The 25,858-nt window shown below is 33.0% G+C and overlaps 1 protein-coding gene across 2 annotated transcripts in view; it reads right to left on the bottom strand.

Moving 5' to 3' along the window:
* Window positions 1-2,102: 2,102 nt before the first annotated feature.
* Window positions 2,103-25,858, bottom strand: part of LOC131692182 (uncharacterized) — a 143,327-nt gene continuing 119,571 nt past the window's right edge. For both annotated transcript variants that reach the window (XM_058979062.1, XM_058979072.1), the window contains exons 3-6: window positions 3,828-3,944; window positions 3,231-3,764; window positions 3,098-3,171; window positions 2,103-2,849 (exon numbers count right to left, since the gene is read on the bottom strand). In XM_058979062.1, coding sequence (XP_058835045.1) covers window positions 2,761-2,849; window positions 3,098-3,171; window positions 3,231-3,764; window positions 3,828-3,944 — 814 coding nt within the window. In that variant the 3' untranslated portion in view covers window positions 2,103-2,760. The remainder of the gene's footprint in view (window positions 2,850-3,097; window positions 3,172-3,230; window positions 3,765-3,827; window positions 3,945-25,858) is intronic.

The following is a 25,858-nucleotide window of genomic DNA, read 5'->3' on the forward strand; positions in this document are numbered from 1 at the left end:
CTTGACCAAATACAAATTTGTATTTGCTTTGACCATGTTTATTTGATGCGGAGAGTTTTCGTTTATTGTTTATTATGTATCCATGGCATTTTACGGACGCACTTGGATATTCAGACACGCCGTCGACGCCTATCAACGAGGGGGTAGCAGAAGCATACTATGTTGGAGTTCATCGGTTCACGATTGCTGAACCATAGTTTTTCAATCGTTTGTATAGGACCTAGTAATCTTGAGTTTATCTTTGCCGCTATGTTTGAAAAACGCAAAAAACAACCAAGTCTATTTCAGCCGCCAGAAAATTTGTCTAAGTATTGAAATTGCCTTTAAATCGCATTCGCAAATTGCATTGTTCATAGGGGCAATTAGCACAGGCGAGTTGAGTCAAACGTCAAACTTTTTAAATCGCCTAACCATGCAATGTCGTATATACAGGTCTGGCGAAGATGGCACTTTGGTATTCGTAAGATGAATCATACATGAGTGGTGTGAGTGATCACAGTGTAAATCGATTTGCTTTCGTCATAGCGGTTGTTCCGCTCCCATTGAATCGTGTGACCGCTATGACGTCGACCCGTTGTGCTTCTGGATTGTTTACATATTTTTGGTTGCCAACACTAGCAAACCGTGTGTTCTGCCACACCTATATATACCTCATTGCTAACCATGTTCGTCCGCATTTTTTTTGACAGGGATGCAGAACAGCTGCTCTTTGATTACCCACTAAGGTTGCTGGTACCCCAGCTATCGCCACGTGCAGCAGGGATGCCAGGTGATATTTTGAAAAATCTGTGCGTGGCCCGTTTAAAAATCTGTGTCTATTTGTGTTACGGAAAACGTAGAAATTTGGCTAAAAACAAGATGTGGTGACCTCTTTTTTTTGGTTTTTGCGCGAGGCAAAAATTAACAGCAAGGTAAAAAATCTGTGCATTGTACAAGAAAGCTGTGGAAATCTGTGCATTGAAACAATGTAAATCTGTGCAGTTTTTGCAATCTGTGAAACACAGATAAATCTGTACACCTGGCATCCCTGACGTGCAGGACTTCTGTATAAGAGTTGGTCACATAATGGGATTAGCCACTGGCGTTTATGAGGCAAAGTTCCTCGGGCCAATAAACAAACTGCAACAACAACAACATAATGGGATCTCATGTTGCACAACAATACTACTATACTGTCTGCCCAGTGGATAAGCAGCGAAGCGGTAGGTAGAATTGATTGCTTGCTTTGTTGATACTTCTAGCGGAGTGATTTTTATCTTCTGCTTTGTGCGAGATAAGAAGTCATATTGAACTTTTGGTTGCTTGTCGACATATGGAAAATATGCTGTGCCGTTTCAAAGACAAGCACTGGAACGCACCAGGAAGGGAATTTCTGCATCAAGGGATGCGTGGATGTTAACTGAGCCCTTAGGTTTCGGAACGTTTTACTCATCTATATTTACAAGACGACGTTGATTACCGCTGATTCGTCGCCGGAATGTGCTTCCTTTAGAACATGATGCCGTCGCGCTATTATCCATAAGTTTCCAGACGTCGCCCCTTTTCACCAACTTTGCGTGTTTCATTGCGAAAAACAGTTTGCATGATGCGATGGAATAGAAAAAAGATTTCTTTCGAATAAACTAGAATCATTCACAACGTTTAATAATAATATTAATAAATACGTCGACATTTAATGTTCAAATGATAAATTGCTTAACGAAATAACACATTATTAGTTTTCTTAGTTCCTATTCTAATATAAACAACCGTCATAATACTATGTAATAGTTCCATTCGTTACAAAATCGACTATTATCAACTATGCTTTGAGAAGAAAATTACAACAGACTGAAGGGTCAATATCATACGCATTAGATAGGTATTAGTTACATGAGAAATTTTCTATTCTTAAGTCAATCTTTCAAGTCTTTTAGCATAGAGAAACCTTTAATTTATTTAGAAGTCTCTCATTAACACAGAATCAGACGATAAACGCAGCTAATCCAATTGTTATAAATGTTGCCGCTTCTCGCTAATCGTGCCGTAAAGCGATTTCAATGCGAGCCCATTTATGAAACAAGAAACTCGTGGCACTATAACCACATAGTACGGTGTGCTAGCAACTGGTTTCCCACCACAAACGAAACCGTTTGAAAAGTGGATGGAAAAAGGCACACCGACGAAAAAAATCCGCAAGAACTAGAGTATTTTCGTTCACTTGTGGTAGATGAAGGGAAACCAGATCAAGAACCGGCAAATGCAATGGAAAAAAAATTAATCGACGATAAAGCTATGAGGTCTTGCATTAATTGGGCTGGTTTAGCAAGAATTTAAAATCAGACCAATCGGTTTTTGAACGTTCCAGTGAGGCCATTTTCTTCTACAATAGAGTTACCTAAACCGTTTAATTGCCACCGCGAGTTACGTATTTCAGTGAACACGGTCGATCATGATAAAAAAATGCTCGATTAAGTTTTAAGTTGGATCGACTATTTCTAAGGACTATATAAAAATTAAACAATATTAAATAACAATCACATTCATTACAACGTCGCTTCATGTTTGCATCCCATTCATGCATCGGCTAAGGAATAAGTACCGTCACAAAGTCGCCACAGTCAACGACCTATCCCTTGCTCTTCAAGTACTTTTGTTTTTCCTCACTCATCATGGTGCTGCTACTGCTGCTTCAATAATCTCTCGATCGTGTTTTAGTGTTGTTTTTTTCCGCCGTTTGATGCTACCACCAGTAACTTTCTTGTAGCCACCAAGCAGATATTAGAAACCTTCACGCGCCTTGCGGAACTTCATGCCTGTTTGAGTTTCTTCCACGCACGGTACCTGCACCAGATTGAAATAGATCGACCCTATGGAGAGGAAGAGAAACAAGATGTTTCAATATATACGATCAACTTAACAGTCAGCTAACAAATTTGATTTTCTTTTCAGTTTTATGCGTTATTCTGAGAACTTGCGCGATCAGTCCGACCCTGTTTGTCGCTGCCACGACAGTGACACCGTTGGTGCCACTGATTATCACTTACGACCTACTATAAGTGAGGTACATTCAACTATACAAACACATCACTGGTAGGTAGACCTACAAGCCACTTACCCATCACTTGAGCCGCTGAGGTGTTGGTCTTTTTAAGGCACTCGTACAACATATCGTCGCACTTGCAGTGAGATCTGAAAGTACGAAAACAATAACAAAACAAAGCCAAACAAAAACAGGCACCCGTACTCACTTGGTGTAGATCGAGTTGTTGCTCAGATTGTACCGTTTCTGGTAGGCTCGAACCTTCAACGGACAGAGATCGTGTGTCCGACAGCACCGATCCATCGTAGCATCGTCACCCAGATCGTGATAGGTTTCGGCAATATCGCCCGTTCCGCACCACTTGGTACCGGGTATGATGCCACTAAGCAGTGAAAAGGGACTCGTGTAGAAGATCCCCCGCTTACTACCAGCACCGCTCTGATCCTTTCCGGCATTGGTGATGAGCTGGAATAAACCAATCGACGACGATGTCGTAGAATCATTCCCGCCGCTGGGGGCGTCCTCATCGCTGTCGGTATCGGAATCCATTCTGTATCCCACGGTCTCGTCACCAGACGATGTCGGTGGTGGCGACGGGGTTGCTCGCAATTTATTCCTGGAATTTAAACGATCAACCTGTTCACACTGATCCATCAGTTTCATCATGTCCCGGAATGAGATCTCAAGCGGTCGATTGATTGAGGAGAGGTTTCTGAGTAGTTCGTGACCCTCAATGTCGTTGCTAGAAATGATTATAGAATGATATAAGAAATTTCGAAAGCTCAGTTTTATGAAAGACACTTACTAGATTTCAATCAGCTCACATCCAATCAGCATCTTCTGCGGACCCAGTTCGACAACTGCCACCGTCTGATCGTGGAAGTAGATCATTCGTAGTGAGTCCGAATGGAGACGACGATCACTGGAAAAAAAGAAAACATTGATAAAAGCTTTGTACCTAGGTAAACAACAGACCCCACAATGCCGCATCCCATCTGGCACAAGGTCAGCAACTTGGCAAAAGAAAGATGAGAAGCAAAACAAAAACTGAAGAATGTATGAAGAGTGTGTGAAATTGTGGGAACGTGTACTCGGAACCGACGCCGCCTATTCGTCCCATGTGATGGTGAGAATTGATAAGCACATGAGCCTAACATGCAATTACAAATAGGAATAGGTCAACGCAACGAACGCACAATGGGTTGCCCCATTTTGAGCAGCAGATGTGTTAATTGCACTTTTCTTTATATATTTTGAGTCTTGCATTCGGCAGATCCCCACTTTCGAAACGTTATGAAAAGGCATTTCGACCGACTGAAACGAAAAATGTAAGATTGCGGAAAGTCTTGCACCTTACTGTCGTTACAATCGTGATACATACTCGCCTTCGAAGTCGACTGTAAACAGACGCCGATGGTAGCGAATCATTTCAGATTTCGTTATCCCGACTGTGTAAGCTCATAAAAAAGTTCGTATACACGAGATTGAATGCGGTCGAGTTGGGAAATTTTTCATTGTCTTCGCCACCACTGATCCTCCAAACTGATTGTACGTCTGTTGAAATTAGACATCGTAAACTTACTCATGTTGTGGCAAAGCGAATCGCGTGTTTGACAACATGGGTTGATGGTCAGTTGAATGGTTTCGATTGGATTGAACCTGGTAGCGGTTGGGTTTTATTTACTTTGCCTAAGGGGGGAAAATTTTTTTTGACGAAAATCGACTTTTTTCGACTTTTTTTGTTCAAAGGAGGGGAAATTTCCAAATCGAACAGGTATTATTGATGCCAAATGACTTTAAAATGCATAAGGCATCAAAATTTGATGCTATCTCGAAAAAAAATTTTTTAACGAAAATTGACTTTTTTTGACGATTTTTGTTCAAAGGGGGGAGTAAAGGAAAATTTCAAAATCGACTTTGTATTTTCGATGCCAAATGACTTTAAACTGCATGAAACGTCGAGATTTGATGCAAACTCGAAAAAATTTTTTTGACGAAAATCGACTTTTTTCGACTTTTTTTGTTCAAAGGAGGGGAAATTTCCAAATCGAACAGGTATTATTGATGCCAAATGACTTTAAAATGCATAAGGCATCAAAATTTGATGCTATCTCGAAAATTTTTTTTTAACGAAAATTGACTTTTTGACGATTTTTGTTCAAAGGGGGGAGTAAAGGAAAATTTCAAAATCGACTTTGTATTTTCGATGCCAAATGACTTTAAACTGCATGAAACGTCGAGATTTGATGCAAACTCGAAAAAATTTTTTTGACGAAAATCGACTTTTTTCGACTTTTTTTGTTCAAAGGAGGGGAAATTTCCAAATCGAACAGGTATTATTGATGTCAAATGACTTTAAAATGCATAAGGCATCAAAATTTGATGCTATCTCGAAAAATTTTTTTTAACGAAAATTGACTTTTTTTGACGATTTTTGTTCAAAGGGGGGAGTAAAGGAAAATTTCAAAATCGACTTTGTATTTTCGATGCCAAATGACTTTAAACTGCATGAAACGTCGAGATTTGATGCAAACTCGAAAAAATTTTTTTGACGAAAATCGACTTTTTTCAACTTTTTTTGTTCAAAGGAGGGGAAATTTCCAAATCGAACAGGTATTATTGATGTCAAATGACTTTAAAATGCATAAGGCATCAAAATTTGGTGCTATCTCAAAAAAATTTTTTTAACGAAAATTGACTTTTTTTGACGATTTTTGTTCAAAGGGGGGAGTAAAGGAAAATTTCAAAATCGACTTTGTATTTTCGATGCCAAATGACTTTAAACTGCATGAAACGTCGAGATTTGATGCAAACTCGAAAAATTTTTTTTGACGAAAATCGACTTTTTTCGACTTTTTTTGTCCAAAGGAGGGGAAATTTCCAAATCGAACAGGTATTATTGATGCCAAATGACTTTAAAATGCATAAGGCATCAAAATTTGATGCTATCTCGAAAATTTTTTTTTAACGAAAATTGACTTTTTTTGACGATTTTTGTTCAAAGGGGGGAGTAAAGGAAAATTTCAAAATCGACTTTGTATTTTCGATGCCAAATGACTTTAAACTGCATGAAACGTCGAGATTTGATGCAAACTCGAAAAAATTTTTTTGACGAAAATCGACTTTTTTCGACTTTTTTTGTCCAAAGGAGGGGAAATTTCCAAATCGAACAGGTATTATTGATGCCAAATGACTTTAAAATGCATAAGGCATCAAAATTTGATGCCATCTCGAAATTTTTTTTTTAACGAAAATTGGCTTTTTTTTGACGATTTTTGTTCAAAGGGGGGAGTAAAGGAAAATTTCAAAATCGACTTTGTATTTTCGATGCCAAATGACTTTAAACTGCATGAAACGTCGAGATTTGATGCAAACTCGAAAAAATTTTTTTGACGAAAATCGACTTTTTTCGACTTTTTTTGTTCAAAGGAGGGGAAATTTCCAAATCGAACAGGTATTATTGATGTCAAATGACTTTAAAATGCATAAGGCATCAAAATTTGATGCTATCTCGAAAATTTTTTTTTAACTAAAATTGACTTTTTTTGACGATTTTTGTTCAAAGGGGGGAGTAAAGGAAAATTTCAAAATCGACTTTGTATTTTCGATGCCAAATGACTTTAAACTGCATGAAACGTCGAGATTTGATGCAAACTCGAAAAAAAATATTTGACGAAAATCGACTTTTTTCGACTTTTTTTGTTCAAAGGAGGGGAAATTTCCAAATCGAACAGGTATTATTGATGTCAAATGACTTTAAAATGCATAAGGCATCAAAATTTGATGCTATCTCGAAAATTTTTTTTTAACTAAAATTGACTTTTTTTGACGATTTTTGTTCAAAGGGGGGAGTAAAGGAAAATTTCAAAATCGACTTTGTATTTTCGATGCCAAATGACTTTAAACTGCATGAAACGTCGAGATTTGATGCAAACTCGAAAAATTTTTTTTGACGAAAATCGACTTTTTTCGACTTTTTTTGTCCAAAGGAGGGGAAATTTCCAAATCGAACAGGTATTATTGATGCCAAATGACTTTAAAATGCATAAGGCATCAAAATTTGATGCAAGCTCGAAAAAAATTTTTTGACGAAAATCGACTTTTTTCGACTTTTTTTGTTCAAAGGAGGGGAAATTTCCAAATCGAACAGGTATTATTGATGCCAAATGACTTTAAAATGCATAAGGCATCAAAATTTGATGCTATCTCGAAAATTTTTTTTTAACGAAAATTGACTTTTTTTGACGATTTTTGTTCAAAGGGGGGAGTAAAGGAAAATTTCAAAATCGACTTTGTATTTTCGATGCCAAATGACATTAAACTGCATGAAACGTCGAGATTTGATGCAAACTCGAAAATTTTTTTTTGACGAAAATCGACTTTTTTTGTTCAAAGGAGGGGAAATTTCCAAATCGAACAGGTATTATTGATGCCAAATGACTTTAAAATGCATAAGGCATCAAAATTTGATGCTATCTCGAAAATTTTTTTTAACGAAAATTGACTTTTTTTGACGATTTTTGTTCAAAGGGGGGAGTAAAGGAAAATTTCAAAATCGACTTTGTATTTTCGATGCCAAATGACTTTAAACTGCATGAAACGTCGAGATTTGATGCAAACTCGAAAATTTTTTTTTGACGAAAATCGACTTTTTTCGACTTTTTTTGTTCAAAGGAGGGGAAATTTCCAAATCGAACAGGTATTATTGATGCCAAATGACTTTAAAATGCATGAGGCATCAAAATTTGATGCTATCTCGAAAAAAATTTTTTAACGAAAATTGACTTTTTTTGACGATTTTTGTTCAAAGGGGGGAGTAAAGGAAAATTTCAAAATCGACTTTGTATTTTCGATGCCAAATGACTTTAAACTGCATGAAACGTCGAGATTTGATGCAAACTCGAAAAATTTTTTTTGACGAAAATCGACTTTTTTCGACTTTTTTTGTTCAAAGGAGGGGAAATTTCCAAATCGAACAGGTATTATTGATGCCAAATGACTTTAAAATGCATAAGGCATCAAAATTTGATGCTATCTCGAAAAATTTTTTTTAACGAAAATTGACTTTTTTTGACGATTTTTGTTCAAAGGGGGGAGTAAAGGAAAATTTCAAAATCGACTTTGTATTTTCGATGCCAAATGACTTTAAACTGCATGAAACGTCGAGATTTGATGCAAACTCGAAAATTTTTTTTTGACGAAAATCGACTTTTTTCGACTTTTTTTGTTCAAAGGAGGGGAAATTTCCAAATCGAACAGGTATTATTGATGTCAAATGACTTTAAAATGCATAAGGCATCAAAATTTGATGCCATCTCGAAAAAAATTTTTTAACGAAAATTGACTTTTTTTGACGATTTTTGTTCAAAGGGGGAGTAAAGGAAAATTTCAAAATCGACTTTGTATTTTCGATGCCAAATGACTTTAAACTGCATGAAACGTCGAGATTTGATGCAAACTCGAAAATTTTTTTTGACGAAAATCGACTTTTTTCGACTTTTTTTGTTCAAAGGAGGGGAAATTTCCAAATCGAACAGGTATTATTGATGCCAAATGACTTTAAAATGCATAAGGCATCAAAATTTGATGCAAGCTCGAAAAATTTTTTTTGACGAAAATCGACTTTTTTCGACTTTTTTTGTTCAAAGGAGGGGAAATTTCCAAATCGAACAGGTATTATTGATGCCAAATGACTTTAAAATGCATAAGGCATCAAAATTTGATGCTATCTCGAAAAATTTTTTTTAACGAAAATTGACTTTTTTTGACGATTTTTGTTCAAAGGGGGGAGTAAAGGAAAATTTCAAAATCGACTTTGTATTTTCGATGCCAAATGACTTTAAACTGCATGAAACGTCGAGATTTGATGCACACTCGAAAATTTTTTTTTGACGAAAATCGACTTTTTTCGACTTTTTTTGTTCAAAGGAGGGGAAATTTCCAAATCGAACAGGTATTATTGATGCCAAATGACTTTAAAATGCATAGGGCATCAAAATTTGATGCTATCTCGAAAAATTTTTTTTAACGAAAATTGACTTTTTTTGACGATTTTTGTTCAAAGGGGGGAGTAAAGGAAAATTTCAAAATCGACTTTGTATTTTCGATGCCAAATGACTTTAAACTGCATGAAACGTCGAGATTTGATGCAAACTCGAAAAATTTTTTTTGACGAAAATCGACTTTTTTCGACTTTTTTTGTTCGAAGGAGGGGAAATTTCCAAATCGAACAGGTATTATTGATGCCAAATGACTTTAAAATGCATGAGGCATCAAAATTTGATGCTATCTCGAAAAATTTTTTTTAACGAAAATTGACTTTTTTTGACGATTTTTGTTCAAAGGGGGGAGTAAAGGAAAATTTCAAAATCGACTTTGTATTTTCGATGCCAAATGACTTTAAACTGCATGAAACGTCGAGATTTGATGCAAACTCGAAAAAATTTTTTTGACGAAAATCGACTTTTTTCGACTTTTTTTGTTCAAAGGAGGGGAAATTTCCAAATCGAACAGGTATTATTGATGCCAAATGACTTTAAAATGCATAAGGCATCAAAATTTGATGCTATCTCGAAAAAAAATTTTTAACGAAAATTGACTTTTTTTGACGATTTTTGTTCAAAGGGGGGAGTAAAGGAAAATTTCAAAATCGACTTTGTATTTTCGATGCCAAATGACTTTAAACTGCATGAAACGTCGAGATTTGATGCAAACTCGAAAAAAATTTTTTGACGAAAATCGACTTTTTTCGACTTTTTTTGTTCAAAGGAGGGGAAATTTCCAAATCGAACAGGTATTATTGATGCCAAATGACTTTAAAATGCATAAGGCATCAAAATTTGATGCTATCTCGAAAATTTTTTTTAACGAAAATTGACTTTTTTTGACGATTTTTGTTCAAAGGGGGGAGTAAAGGAAAATTTCAAAATCGACTTTGTATTTTCGATGCCAAATGACTTTAAACTGCATGAAACGTCGAGATTTGATGCAAACTCGAAAAAAATTTTTTGACGAAAATCGACTTTTTTCGACTTTTTTTGTTCAAAGGAGGGGAAATTTCCAAATCGAACAGGTATTATTGATGCCAAATGACTTTAAAATGCATAAGGCATCAAAATTTGATGCTATCTCGAAAAAATTTTTTTAACGAAAATTGACTTTTTTGACGATTTTTGTTCAAAGGGGGGAGTAAAGGAAAATTTCAAAATCGACTTTGTATTTTCGATGCCAAATGACTTTAAACTGCATGAAACGTCGAGATTTGATGCAAACCCGAAAAAATTTTTTTGACGAAAATCGACTTTTTTCGACTTTTTTTGTTCAAAGGAGGGGAAATTTCCAAATCGAACAGGTATTATTGATGCCAAATGACTTTAAAATGCATAAGGCATCAAAATTTGATGCTATTTCGAAAATTTTTTTTTAACGAAAATTGACTTTTTTTGACGATTTTTGTTCAAAGAGGGGAGTAAAGGAAAATTTCAAAATCGACTTTGTATTTTCGATGCCAAATGACTTTAAACTGCATGAAACGTCGAGATTTGATGCAAACTCGAAAAAATTTTTTTGACGAAAATCGACTTTTTTCGACTTTTTTTGTTCAAAGGAGGGGAAATTTCCAAATCGAACAGGTATTATTGATGCCAAATGACTTTAAAATGCATAAGGCATCAAAATTTGATGCTATCTCGAAAATTTTTTTTTAACGAAAATTGACTTTTTTTGACGATTTTTGTTCAAAGGGGGGAGTAAAGGAAAATTTCAAAATCGACTTTGTATTTTCGATGCCAAATGACTTTAAACTGCATGAAACGTCGAGATTTGATGCAAACTCGAAAAAATTTTTTTGACGAAAATCGACTTTTTTCGACTTTTTTTGTCCAAAGGAGGGGAAATTTCCAAATCGAACAGGTATTATTGATGTCAAATGACTTTAAAATGCATAAGGCATCAAAATTTGATGCTATCTCGAAAATTTTTTTTTAACGAAAATTGACTTTTTTTGACGATTTTTGTTCAAAGGGGGGAGTAAAGGAAAATTTCAAAATCGACTTTGTATTTTCGATGCCAAATGACTTTAAACTGCATGAAACGTCGAGATTTGATGCAAACTCGAAAAAATTTTTTTGACGAAAATCGACTTTTTTCGACTTTTTTTGTTCAAAGGAGGGGAAATTTCCAAATCGAACAGGTATTATTGATGTCAAATGACTTTAAAATGCATAAGGCATCAAAATTTGATGCCATCTCGAAAAATTTTTTTTAACGAAAATTGACTTTTTTTTGACGATTTTTGTTCAAAGGGGGAGTAAAGGAAAATTTCAAAATCGACTTTGTATTTTCGATGCCAAATGACTTTAAACTGCATGAAACGTCGAGATTTGATGCAAACTCGAAAAAAATTTTTTGACGAAAATCGACTTTTTTCGACTTTTTTTGTTCAAAGGAGGGGAAATTTCGAAATCGAACAGGTATTATTGATGCCAAATGACTTTAAAATGCATAAGGCATCAAAATTTGATGCTATCTCGAAAAAATTTTTTTAACGAAAATTGACTTTTTTTGACGATTTTTGTTCAAAGGGGGGAGTAAAGGAAAATTTCAAAATCGACTTTGTATTTTCGATGCCAAATGACTTTAAACTGCATGAAACGTCGAGATTTGATGCAAACTCGAAAAAATTTTTTTGACGAAAATCGATTTTTTTCGACTTTTTTTGTTCAAAGGAGGGGAAATTTCCAAATCGAACAGGTATTATTGATGTCAAATGACTTTAAAATGCATAAGGCATCAAAATTTGATGCTATCTCGAAAATTTTTTTTAACGAAAATTGACTTTTTTTGACGATTTTTGTTCAAAGGGGGGAGTAAAGGAAAATTTCAAAATCGACTTTGTATTTTCGATGCCAAATGACTTTAAACTGCATGAAACGTCGAGATTTGATGCAAACTCGAAAAAAATTTTTTGACGAAAATCGACTTTTTTCGACTTTTTTTGTTCAAAGGAGGGGAAATTTCCAAATCGAACAGGTATTATTGATGCCAAATGACTTTAAAATGCATAAGGCATCAAAATTTGATGCTATCTCGAAAAAATTTTTTTAACGAAAATTGACTTTTTTGACGATTTTTGTTCAAAGGGGGGAGTAAAGGAAAATTTCAAAATCGACTTTGTATTTTCGATGCCAAATGACTTTAAACTGCATGAAACGTCGAGATTTGATGCACACTCGAAAATTTTTTTTTGACGAAAATCGACTTTTTTCGACTTTTTTTGTTCAAAGGAGGGGAAATTTCCAAATCGAACAGGTATTATTGATGCCAAATGACTTTAAAATGCATAGGGCATCAAAATTTGATGCTATCTCGAAAAATTTTTTTTAACGAAAATTGACTTTTTTTGACGATTTTTGTTCAAAGGGGGGAGTAAAGGAAAATTTCAAAATCGACTTTGTATTTTCGATGCCAAATGACTTTAAACTGCATGAAACGTCGAGATTTGATGCAAACTCGAAAAATTTTTTTTGACGAAAATCGACTTTTTTCGACTTTTTTTGTTCGAAGGAGGGGAAATTTCCAAATCGAACAGGTATTATTGATGCCAAATGACTTTAAAATGCATGAGGCATCAAAATTTGATGCTATCTCGAAAAATTTTTTTTAACGAAAATTGACTTTTTTTGACGATTTTTGTTCAAAGGGGGGAGTAAAGGAAAATTTCAAAATCGACTTTGTATTTTCGATGCCAAATGACTTTAAACTGCATGAAACGTCGAGATTTGATGCAAACTCGAAAAAATTTTTTTGACGAAAATCGACTTTTTTCGACTTTTTTTGTTCAAAGGAGGGGAAATTTCCAAATCGAACAGGTATTATTGATGCCAAATGACTTTAAAATGCATAAGGCATCAAAATTTGATGCTATCTCGAAAAAAAATTTTTAACGAAAATTGACTTTTTTTGACGATTTTTGTTCAAAGGGGGGAGTAAAGGAAAATTTCAAAATCGACTTTGTATTTTCGATGCCAAATGACTTTAAACTGCATGAAACGTCGAGATTTGATGCAAACTCGAAAAAAATTTTTTGACGAAAATCGACTTTTTTCGACTTTTTTTGTTCAAAGGAGGGGAAATTTCCAAATCGAACAGGTATTATTGATGCCAAATGACTTTAAAATGCATAAGGCATCAAAATTTGATGCTATCTCGAAAATTTTTTTTAACGAAAATTGACTTTTTTTGACGATTTTTGTTCAAAGGGGGGAGTAAAGGAAAATTTCAAAATCGACTTTGTATTTTCGATGCCAAATGACTTTAAACTGCATGAAACGTCGAGATTTGATGCAAACTCGAAAAAAATTTTTTGACGAAAATCGACTTTTTTCGACTTTTTTTGTTCAAAGGAGGGGAAATTTCCAAATCGAACAGGTATTATTGATGCCAAATGACTTTAAAATGCATAAGGCATCAAAATTTGATGCTATCTCGAAAAAATTTTTTTAACGAAAATTGACTTTTTTGACGATTTTTGTTCAAAGGGGGGAGTAAAGGAAAATTTCAAAATCGACTTTGTATTTTCGATGCCAAATGACTTTAAACTGCATGAAACGTCGAGATTTGATGCAAACCCGAAAAAATTTTTTTGACGAAAATCGACTTTTTTCGACTTTTTTTGTTCAAAGGAGGGGAAATTTCCAAATCGAACAGGTATTATTGATGCCAAATGACTTTAAAATGCATAAGGCATCAAAATTTGATGCTATTTCGAAAATTTTTTTTTAACGAAAATTGACTTTTTTTGACGATTTTTGTTCAAAGAGGGGAGTAAAGGAAAATTTCAAAATCGACTTTGTATTTTCGATGCCAAATGACTTTAAACTGCATGAAACGTCGAGATTTGATGCAAACTCGAAAAAATTTTTTTGACGAAAATCGACTTTTTTCGACTTTTTTTGTTCAAAGGAGGGGAAATTTCCAAATCGAACAGGTATTATTGATGCCAAATGACTTTAAAATGCATAAGGCATCAAAATTTGATGCTATCTCGAAAATTTTTTTTTAACGAAAATTGACTTTTTTTGACGATTTTTGTTCAAAGGGGGGAGTAAAGGAAAATTTCAAAATCGACTTTGTATTTTCGATGCCAAATGACTTTAAACTGCATGAAACGTCGAGATTTGATGCAAACTCGAAAAAATTTTTTTGACGAAAATCGACTTTTTTCGACTTTTTTTGTCCAAAGGAGGGGAAATTTCCAAATCGAACAGGTATTATTGATGTCAAATGACTTTAAAATGCATAAGGCATCAAAATTTGATGCTATCTCGAAAATTTTTTTTTAACGAAAATTGACTTTTTTTGACGATTTTTGTTCAAAGGGGGGAGTAAAGGAAAATTTCAAAATCGACTTTGTATTTTCGATGCCAAATGACTTTAAACTGCATGAAACGTCGAGATTTGATGCAAACTCGAAAAAATTTTTTTGACGAAAATCGACTTTTTTCGACTTTTTTTGTTCAAAGGAGGGGAAATTTCCAAATCGAACAGGTATTATTGATGTCAAATGACTTTAAAATGCATAAGGCATCAAAATTTGATGCCATCTCGAAAAATTTTTTTTAACGAAAATTGACTTTTTTTTGACGATTTTTGTTCAAAGGGGGAGTAAAGGAAAATTTCAAAATCGACTTTGTATTTTCGATGCCAAATGACTTTAAACTGCATGAAACGTCGAGATTTGATGCAAACTCGAAAAAAATTTTTTGACGAAAATCGACTTTTTTCGACTTTTTTTGTTCAAAGGAGGGGAAATTTCGAAATCGAACAGGTATTATTGATGCCAAATGACTTTAAAATGCATAAGGCATCAAAATTTGATGCTATCTCGAAAAAATTTTTTTAACGAAAATTGACTTTTTTTGACGATTTTTGTTCAAAGGGGGGAGTAAAGGAAAATTTCAAAATCGACTTTGTATTTTCGATGCCAAATGACTTTAAACTGCATGAAACGTCGAGATTTGATGCAAACTCGAAAAAATTTTTTTGACGAAAATCGATTTTTTTCGACTTTTTTTGTTCAAAGGAGGGGAAATTTCCAAATCGAACAGGTATTATTGATGTCAAATGACTTTAAAATGCATAAGGCATCAAAATTTGATGCTATCTCGAAAATTTTTTTTAACGAAAATTGACTTTTTTTGACGATTTTTGTTCAAAGGGGGGAGTAAAGGAAAATTTCAAAATCGACTTTGTATTTTCGATGCCAAATGACTTTAAACTGCATGAAACGTCGAGATTTGATGCAAACTCGAAAAAATTTTTTTGACGAAAATCGACTTTTTTCGACTTTTTTTGTTCAAAGGAGGGGAAATTTCCAAATCGAACAGGTATTATTGATGCCAAATGACTTTAAAATGCATAAGGCATCAAAATTTGATGCTATCTCGAAAAAATTTTTTTAACGAAAATTGACTTTTTTGACGATTTTTGTTCAAAGGGGGGAGTAAAGGAAAATTTCAAAATCGACTTTGTATTTTCGATGCCAAATGACTTTAAACTGCATGAAACGTCGAGATTTGATGCAAACCCGAAAAAATTTTTTTGACGAAAATCGACTTTTTTCGACTTTTTTTGTTCAAAGGAGGGGAAATTTCCAAATCGAACAGGTATTATTGATGCCAAATGACTTTAAAATGCATAAGGCATCAAAATTTGATGCTATTTCGAAAATTTTTTTTTAACGAAAATTGACTTTTTTTGACGATTTTTGTTCAAAGAGGGGAGTAAAGGAAAATTTCAAAATCGACTTTGTATTTTCGATGCCAAATGACTTTAAACTGCATGAAACGTCGAGATTTGATGCAAACTCGAAAAATTTTTTTTGACGAAAATCGACTTTTTTCGACTTTTTTTGTTCAAAGGAGGGGAAATTTCCAAATCGAACAGGTATTATTGATGCCAAATGACTTTAAAATGCATAAGGCATCAAAATTTGATGCTATCTCGAAAATTTTTTTTTAACGAAAATTGACTTTTTTTGACGATTTTTGTTCAAAGGGGGGAGTAAAGGAAAATTTCAAAATCGACTTTGTATTTTCGATGCCAAATGACTTTAAACTGCATGAAACGTCGAGATTTGATGCAAACTCGAAAAAAATTTTTTGACGAAAATCGACTTTTTTCGACTTTTTTTGTCCAAAGGAGGGGAAATTTCCAAATCGAACAGGTATTATTGATGTCAAATGACTTTAAAATGCATAAGGCATCAAAATTTGATGCTATCTCGAAAAAATTTTTTTAACGAAAATTGACTTTTTTTGACGATTTTTGTTCAAAGGGGGGAGTAAAGGAAAATTTCAAAATCGACTTTGTATTTTCGATGCCAAATGACTTTAAACTGCATGAAACGTCGAGATTTGATGCAAACTCGAAAAATTTTTTTTGACGAAAATCGACTTTTTTCGACTTTTTTTGTTCAAAGGAGGGGAAATTTCCAAATCGAACAGGTATTATTGATGTCAAATGACTTTAAAATGCATAAGGCATCAAAATTTGATGCCATCTCGAAAAATTTTTTTTAACGAAAATTGACTTTTTTTTGACGATTTTTGTTCAAAGGGGGAGTAAAGGAAAATTTCAAAATCGACTTTGTATTTTCGATGCCAAATGACTTTAAACTGCATGAAACGTCGAGATTTGATGCAAACTCGAAAAAATTTTTTTGACGAAAATCGACTTTTTTCGACTTTTTTTGTTCAAAGGAGGGGAAATTTCGAAATCGAACAGGTATTATTGATGCCAAATGACTTTAAAATGCATAAGGCATCAAAATTTGATGCTATCTCGAAAAAATTTTTTTAACGAAAATTGACTTTTTTTGACGATTTTTGTTCAAAGGGGGGAGTAAAGGAAAATTTCAAAATCGACTTTGTATTTTCGATGCCAAATGACTTTAAACTGCATGAAACGTCGAGATTTGATGCAAACCCGAAAAAATTTTTTTGACGAAAATCGACTTTTTTCGACTTTTTTTGTTCAAAGGAGGGGAAATTTCCAAATCGAACAGGTATTATTGATGCCAAATGACTTTAAAATGCATAAGGCATCAAAATTTGATGCTATTTCGAAAATTTTTTTTTAACGAAAATTGACTTTTTTTGACGATTTTTGTTCAAAGAGGGGAGTAAAGGAAAATTTCAAAATCGACTTTGTATTTTCGATGCCAAATGACTTTAAACTGCATGAAACGTCGAGATTTGATGCAAACTCGAAAAATTTTTTTTGACGAAAATCGACTTTTTTCGACTTTTTTTGTTCAAAGGAGGGGAAATTTCCAAATCGAACAGGTATTATTGATGCCAAATGACTTTAAAATGCATAAGGCATCAAAATTTGATGCTATCTCGAAAATTTTTTTTTAACGAAAATTGACTTTTTTTGACGATTTTTGTTCAAAGGGGGGAGTAAAGGAAAATTTCAAAATCGACTTTGTATTTTCGATGCCAAATGACTTTAAACTGCATGAAACGTCGAGATTTGATGCAAACTCGAAAAAAATTTTTTGACGAAAATCGACTTTTTTCGACTTTTTTTGTCCAAAGGAGGGGAAATTTCCAAATCGAACAGGTATTATTGATGTCAAATGACTTTAAAATGCATAAGGCATCAAAATTTGATGCTATCTCGAAAAAATTTTTTTAACGAAAATTGACTTTTTTTGACGATTTTTGTTCAAAGGGGGGAGTAAAGGAAAATTTCAAAATCGACTTTGTATTTTCGATGCCAAATGACTTTAAACTGCATGAAACGTCGAGATTTGATGCAAACTCGAAAAATTTTTTTTGACGAAAATCGACTTTTTTCGACTTTTTTTGTTCAAAGGAGGGGAAATTTCCAAATCGAACAGGTATTATTGATGTCAAATGACTTTAAAATGCATAAGGCATCAAAATTTGATGCCATCTCGAAAAATTTTTTTTAACGAAAATTGACTTTTTTTTGACGATTTTTGTTCAAAGGGGGAGTAAAGGAAAATTTCAAAATCGACTTTGTATTTTCGATGCCAAATGACTTTAAACTGCATGAAACGTCGAGATTTGATGCAAACTCGAAAAAAATTTTTTGACGAAAATCGACTTTTTTCGACTTTTTTTGTTCAAAGGAGGGGAAATTTCGAAATCGAACAGGTATTATTGATGCCAAATGACTTTAAAATGCATAAGGCATCAAAATTTGATGCTATCTCGAAAAAATTTTTTTAACGAAAATTGACTTTTTTTGACGATTTTTGTTCAAAGGGGGGAGTAAAGGAAAATTTCAAAATCGACTTTGTATTTTCGATGCCAAATGACTTTAAACTGCATGAAACGTCGAGATTTGATGCAAACTCGAAAAAATTTTTTTGACGAAAATCGATTTTTTTCGACTTTTTTTGTTCAAAGGAGGGGAAATTTCCAAATCGAACAGGTATTATTGATGTCAAATGACTTTAAAATGCATAAGGCATCAAAATTTGATGCTATCTCGAAAAAATTTTTTTAACGAAAATTGACTTTTTTTTGACGATTTTTGTTCAAAGGGGGGAGTAAAGGAAAATTTCAAAATCGACTTTGTATTTTCGATGCCAAATGACTTTAAACTGCATGAAACGTCGAGATTTGATGCAAACTCGAAAAAATTTTTTTGACGAAAATCGACTTTTTTTGTTCAAAGGAGGGGAAATTTCCAAATCGAACAGGTATTATTGATGCCAAATGACTTTAAAATGCATAAGGCATCAAAATTTGATGCTATCTCGAAAAAAAATTTTTTAACGAAAATTGACTTTTTTTGACGATTTTTGTTCAAAGGGGGGAGTAAAGGAAAATTTCAAAATCGACTTTGTATTTTCGATGCCAAATGACTTTAAACTGCATGAAACGTCGAGATTTGATGCAAACTCGAAAAAAATTTTTTGACGAAAATCGACTTTTTTTGTTCAAAGGAGGGGAAATTTCCAAATCGAACAGGTATTATTGATGCCAAATGACTTTAAAATGCATAAGGCATCAAAATTTGATGCTATCTCGAAAAAAAATTTTTAACGAAAATTGACTTTTTTTGACGATTTTTGTTCAAAGGGGGGAGTAAAGGAAAATTTCAAAATCGACTTTGTATTTTCGATGCCAAATGACTTTAAACTGCATGAAACGTCGAGATTTGATGCAAACTCGAAAATTTTTTTTTGACGAAAATCGACTTTTTTCGACTTTTTTTGTTCAAAGGAGGGGAAATTTCCAAATCGAACAGGTATTATTGATGCCAAATGACTTTAAAATGCATAAGGCATCAAAATTTGATGCCATCTCGAAAAAATTTTTTTAACGAAAATTGACTTTTTTTGACGATTTTTGTTCAAAGGGGGGAGTAAAGGAAAATTTCAAAATCGACTTTGTATTTTCGATGCCAAATGACTTTAAACTGCATGAAACGTCGAGATTTGATGCAAACTCGAAAAAATTTTTTTGACGAAAATCGACTTTTTTTGTTCAAAGGAGGGGAAATTTCCAAATCGAACAGGTATTATTGATGCCAAATGACTTTAAAATGCATAAGGCATCAAAATTTGATGCTATCTCGAAAAAATTTTTTTTAACGAAAATTGACTTTTTTTGACGATTTTTGTTCAAAGGGGGGAGTAAAGGAAAATTTCAAAATCGACTTTGTATTTTCGATGCCAAATGACTTTAAACTGCATGAAACGTCGAGATTTGATGCAAACTCGAAAAAAATTTTTTGACGAAAATCGACTTTTTTTGTTCAAAGGAGGGGAAATTTCCAAATCGAACAGGTATTATTGATGCCAAATGACTTTAAAATGCATAAGGCATCAAAATTTGATGCTATCTCGAAAAAAATTTTTTAACGAAAATTGACTTTTTTTGACGATTTTTGTTCAAAGGGGGGAGTAAAGGAAAATTTCAAAATCGACTTTGTATTTTCGATGCCAAATGACTTTAAACTGCATGAAACGTCGAGATTTGATGCAAACTCGAAAATTTTTTTTTGACGAAAATCGACTTTTTTCGACTTTTTTTGTTCAAAGGAGGGGAAATTTCCAAATCGAACAGGTATTATTGATGCCAAATGACTTTAAAATGCATAAGGCATCAAAATTTGATGCTATCTCGAAAAAATTTTTTTAACGAAAATTGACTTTTTTGACGATTTTTGTTCAAAGGGGGGAGTAAAGGAAAATTTCAAAATCGACTTTGTATTTTCGATGCCAAATGACTTTAAACTGCATGAAACGTCGAGATTTGATGCAAACCCGAAAAAATTTTTTTGACGAAAATCGACTTTTTTCGACTTTTTTTGTTCAAAGGAGGGGAAATTTCCAAATCGAACAGGTATTATTGATGCCAAATGACTTTAAAATGCATAAGGCATCAAAATTTGATGCAAGCTCGAAAAATTTTTTTTGACGAAAATCGACTTTTTTCGACTTTTTTTGTTCAAAGGAGGGGAAATTTCCAAATCGAACAGGTATTATTGATGCCAAATGACTTTAAAATGCATAAGGCATCAAAATTTGATGCTATCTCGAAAAAATTTTTTTAACGAAAATTGACTTTTTTTGACGATTTTTGTTCAAAGGGGGGAGTAAAGGAAAATTTCAAAATCGACTTTGTATTTTCGATGCCAAATGACTTTAAACTGCATGAAACGTCGAGATTTGATGCACACTCGAAAATTTTTTTTTGACGAAAATCGACTTTTTTCGACTTTTTTTGTTCAAAGGAGGGGAAATTTCCAAATCGAACAGGTATTATTGATGCCAAATGACTTTAAAATGCATAGGGCATCAAAATTTGATGCTATCTCGAAAAATTTTTTTTAACGAAAATTGACTTTTTTTGACGATTTTTGTTCAAAGGGGGGAGTAAAGGAAAATTTCAAAATCGACTTTGTATTTTCGATGCCAAATGACTTTAAACTGCATGAAACGTCGAGATTTGATGCAAACTCGAAAAATTTTTTTTGACGAAAATCGACTTTTTTCGACTTTTTTTGTTCGAAGGAGGGGAAATTTCCAAATCGAACAGGTATTATTGATGCCAAATGACTTTAAAATGCATGAGGCATCAAAATTTGATGCTATCTCGAAAAATTTTTTTTAACGAAAATTGACTTTTTTTGACGATTTTTGTTCAAAGGGGGGAGTAAAGGAAAATTTCAAAATCGACTTTGTATTTTCGATGCCAAATGACTTTAAACTGCATGAAACGTCGAGATTTGATGCAAACTCGAAAAAAATTTTTTGACGAAAATCGACTTTTTTCGACTTTTTTTGTTCAAAGGAGGGGAAATTTCCAAATCGAACAGGTATTATTGATGCCAAATGACTTTAAAATGCATAAGGCATCAAAATTTGATGCTATCTCGAAAAAAAATTTTTAACGAAAATTGACTTTTTTTGACGATTTTTGTTCAAAGGGGGGAGTAAAGGAAAATTTCAAAATCGACTTTGTATTTTCGATGCCAAATGACTTTAAACTGCATGAAACGTCGAGATTTGATGCAAACTCGAAAAAATTTTTTTGACGAAAATCGACTTTTTTCGACTTTTTTTGTTCAAAGGAGGGGAAATTTCCAAATCGAACAGGTATTATTGATGCCAAATGACTTTAAAATGCATAAGGCATCAAAATTTGATGCTATCTCGAAAATTTTTTTTAACGAAAATTGACTTTTTTTGACGATTTTTGTTCAAAGGGGGGAGTAAAGGAAAATTTCAAAATCGACTTTGTATTTTCGATGCCAAATGACTTTAAACTGCATGAAACGTCGAGATTTGATGCAAACTCGAAAAAAATTTTTTGACGAAAATCGACTTTTTTCGACTTTTTTTGTTCAAAGGAGGGGAAATTTCCAAATCGAACAGGTATTATTGATGCCAAATGACTTTAAAATGCATAAGGCATCAAAATTTGATGCTATCTCGAAAAAATTTTTTTAACGAAAATTGACTTTTTTGACGATTTTTGTTCAAAGGGGGGAGTAAAGGAAAATTTCAAAATCGACTTTGTATTTTCGATGCCAAATGACTTTAAACTGCATGAAACGTCGAGATTTGATGCAAACCCGAAAAAATTTTTTTGACGAAAATCGACTTTTTTCGACTTTTTTTGTTCAAAGGAGGGGAAATTTCCAAATCGAACAGGTATTATTGATGCCAAATGACTTTAAAATGCATAAGGCATCAAAATTTGATGCTATTTCGAAAATTTTTTTTTAACGAAAATTGACTTTTTTTGACGATTTTTGTTCAAAGAGGGGAGTAAAGGAAAATTTCAAAATCGACTTTGTATTTTCGATGCCAAATGACTTTAAACTGCATGAAACGTCGAGATTTGATGCAAACTCGAAAAAATTTTTTTGACGAAAATCGACTTTTTTCGACTTTTTTTGTTCAAAGGAGGGGAAATTTCCAAATCGAACAGGTATTATTGATGCCAAATGACTTTAAAATGCATAAGGCATCAAAATTTGATGCTATCTCGAAAATTTTTTTTTAACGAAAATTGACTTTTTTTGACGATTTTTGTTCAAAGGGGGGAGTAAAGGAAAATTTCAAAATCGACTTTGTATTTTCGATGCCAAATGACTTTAAACTGCATGAAACGTCGAGATTTGATGCAAACTCGAAAAAAATTTTTTGACGAAAATCGACTTTTTTCGACTTTTTTTGTCCAAAGGAGGGGAAATTTCCAAATCGAACAGGTATTATTGATGTCAAATGACTTTAAAATGCATAAGGCATCAAAATTTGATGCTATCTCGAAAAAATTTTTTTAACGAAAATTGACTTTTTTTGACGATTTTTGTTCAAAGGGGGGAGTAAAGGAAAATTTCAAAATCGACTTTGTATTTTCGATGCCAAATGACTTTAAACTGCATGAAACGTCGAGATTTGATGCAAACTCGAAAAAATTTTTTTGACGAAAATCGACTTTTTTCGACTTTTTTTGTTCAAAGGAGGGGAAATTTCCAAATCGAACAGGTATTATTGATGTCAAATGACTTTAAAATGCATAAGGCATCAAAATTTGATGCCATCTCGAAAAATTTTTTTTAACGAAAATTGACTTTTTTTTGACGATTTTTGTTCAAAGGGGGAGTAAAGGAAAATTTCAAAATCGACTTTGTATTTTCGATGCCAAATGACTTTAAACTGCATGAAACGTCGAGATTTGATGCAAACTCGAAAAAAATTTTTTGACGAAAATCGACTTTTTTCGACTTTTTTTGTTCAAAGGAGGGGAAATTTCGAAATCGAACAGGTATTATTGATGCCAAATGACTTTAAAATGCATAAGGCATCAAAATTTGATGCTATCTCGAAAAAATTTTTTTAACGAAAATTGACTTTTTTTGACGATTTTTGTTCAAAGGGGGGAGTAAAGGAAAATTTCAAAATCGACTTTGTATTTTCGATGCCAAATGACTTTAAACTGCATGAAACGTCGAGATTTGATGCAAACTCGAAAAAATTTTTTTGACGAAAATCGATTTTTTTCGACTTTTTTTGTTCAAAGGAGGGGAAATTTCCAAATCGAACAGGTATTATTGATGTCAAATGACTTTAAAATGCATAAGGCATCAAAATTTGATGCTATCTCGAAAATTTTTTTTAACGAAAATTGACTTTTTTTGACGATTTTTGTTCAAAGGGGGGAGTAAAGGAAAATTTCAAAATCGACTTTGTATTTTCGATGCCAAATGACTTTAAACTGCATGAAACGTCGAGATTTGATGCAAACTCGAAAAAAATTTTTTGACGAAAATCGACTTTTTTCGACTTTTTTTGTTCAAAGGAGGGGAAATTTCCAAATCGAACAGGTATTATTGATGCCAAATGACTTTAAAATGCATAAGGCATCAAAATTTGATGCTATCTCGAAAAAATTTTTTTAACGAAAATTGACTTTTTTGACGATTTTTGTTCAAAGGGGGGAGTAAAGGAAAATTTCAAAATCGACTTTGTATTTTCGATGCCAAATGACTTTAAACTGCATGAAACGTCGAGATTTGATGCAAACCCGAAAAAAATTTTTTGACGAAAATCGACTTTTTTCGACTTTTTTTGTTCAAAGGAGGGGAAATTTCCAAATCGAACAGGTATTATTGATGCCAAATGACTTTAAAATGCATAAGGCATCAAAATTTGATGCTATTTCGAAAATTTTTTTTTAACGAAAATTGACTTTTTTTGACGATTTTTGTTCAAAGAGGGGAGTAAAGGAAAATTTCAAAATCGACTTTGTATTTTCGATGCCAAATGACTTTAAACTGCATGAAACGTCGAGATTTGATGCAAACTCGAAAAATTTTTTTTGACGAAAATCGACTTTTTTCGACTTTTTTTGTTCAAAGGAGGGGAAATTTCCAAATCGAACAGGTATTATTGATGCCAAATGACTTTAAAATGCATAAGGCATCAAAATTTGATGCTATCTCGAAAATTTTTTTTTAACGAAAATTGACTTTTTTTGACGATTTTTGTTCAAAGGGGGGAGTAAAGGAAAATTTCAAAATCGACTTTGTATTTTCGATGCCAAATGACTTTAAACTGCATGAAACGTCGAGATTTGATGCAAACTCGAAAAAAATTTTTTGACGAAAATCGACTTTTTTCGACTTTTTTTGTCCAAAGGAGGGGAAATTTCCAAATCGAACAGGTATTATTGATGTCAAATGACTTTAAAATGCATAAGGCATCAAAATTTGATGCTATCTCGAAAAAATTTTTTTAACGAAAATTGACTTTTTTTGACGATTTTTGTTCAAAGGGGGGAGTAAAGGAAAATTTCAAAATCGACTTTGTATTTTCGATGCCAAATGACTTTAAACTGCATGAAACGTCGAGATTTGATGCAAACTCGAAAAATTTTTTTTGACGAAAATCGACTTTTTTCGACTTTTTTTGTTCAAAGGAGGGGAAATTTCCAAATCGAACAGGTATTATTGATGTCAAATGACTTTAAAATGCATAAGGCATCAAAATTTGATGCCATCTCGAAAAATTTTTTTTAACGAAAATTGACTTTTTTTTGACGATTTTTGTTCAAAGGGGGAGTAAAGGAAAATTTCAAAATCGACTTTGTATTTTCGATGCCAAATGACTTTAAACTGCATGAAACGTCGAGATTTGATGCAAACTCGAAAAAAATTTTTTGACGAAAATCGACTTTTTTCGACTTTTTTTGTTCAAAGGAGGGGAAATTTCGAAATCGAACAGGTATTATTGATGCCAAATGACTTTAAAATGCATAAGGCATCAAAATTTGATGCTATCTCGAAAAAATTTTTTTAACGAAAATTGACTTTTTTTGACGATTTTTGTTCAAAGGGGGGAGTAAAGGAAAATTTCAAAATCGACTTTGTATTTTCGATGCCAAATGACTTTAAACTGCATGAAACGTCGAGATTTGATGCAAACCCGAAAAAATTTTTTTGACGAAAATCGACTTTTTTCGACTTTTTTTGTTCAAAGGAGGGGAAATTTCCAAATCGAACAGGTATTATTGATGCCAAATGACTTTAAAATGCATAAGGCATCAAAATTTGATGCTATTTCGAAAATTTTTTTTTAACGAAAATTGACTTTTTTTGACGATTTTTGTTCAAAGAGGGGAGTAAAGGAAAATTTCAAAATCGACTTTGTATTTTCGATGCCAAATGACTTTAAACTGCATGAAACGTCGAGATTTGATGCAAACTCGAAAAATTTTTTTTGACGAAAATCGACTTTTTTCGACTTTTTTTGTTCAAAGGAGGGGAAATTTCCAAATCGAA

This window comes from Topomyia yanbarensis, chromosome 1 (assembly GCF_030247195.1).
Source record: "Topomyia yanbarensis strain Yona2022 chromosome 1, ASM3024719v1, whole genome shotgun sequence".
NCBI lineage: Eukaryota > Metazoa > Arthropoda > Insecta > Diptera > Culicidae > Topomyia > Topomyia yanbarensis.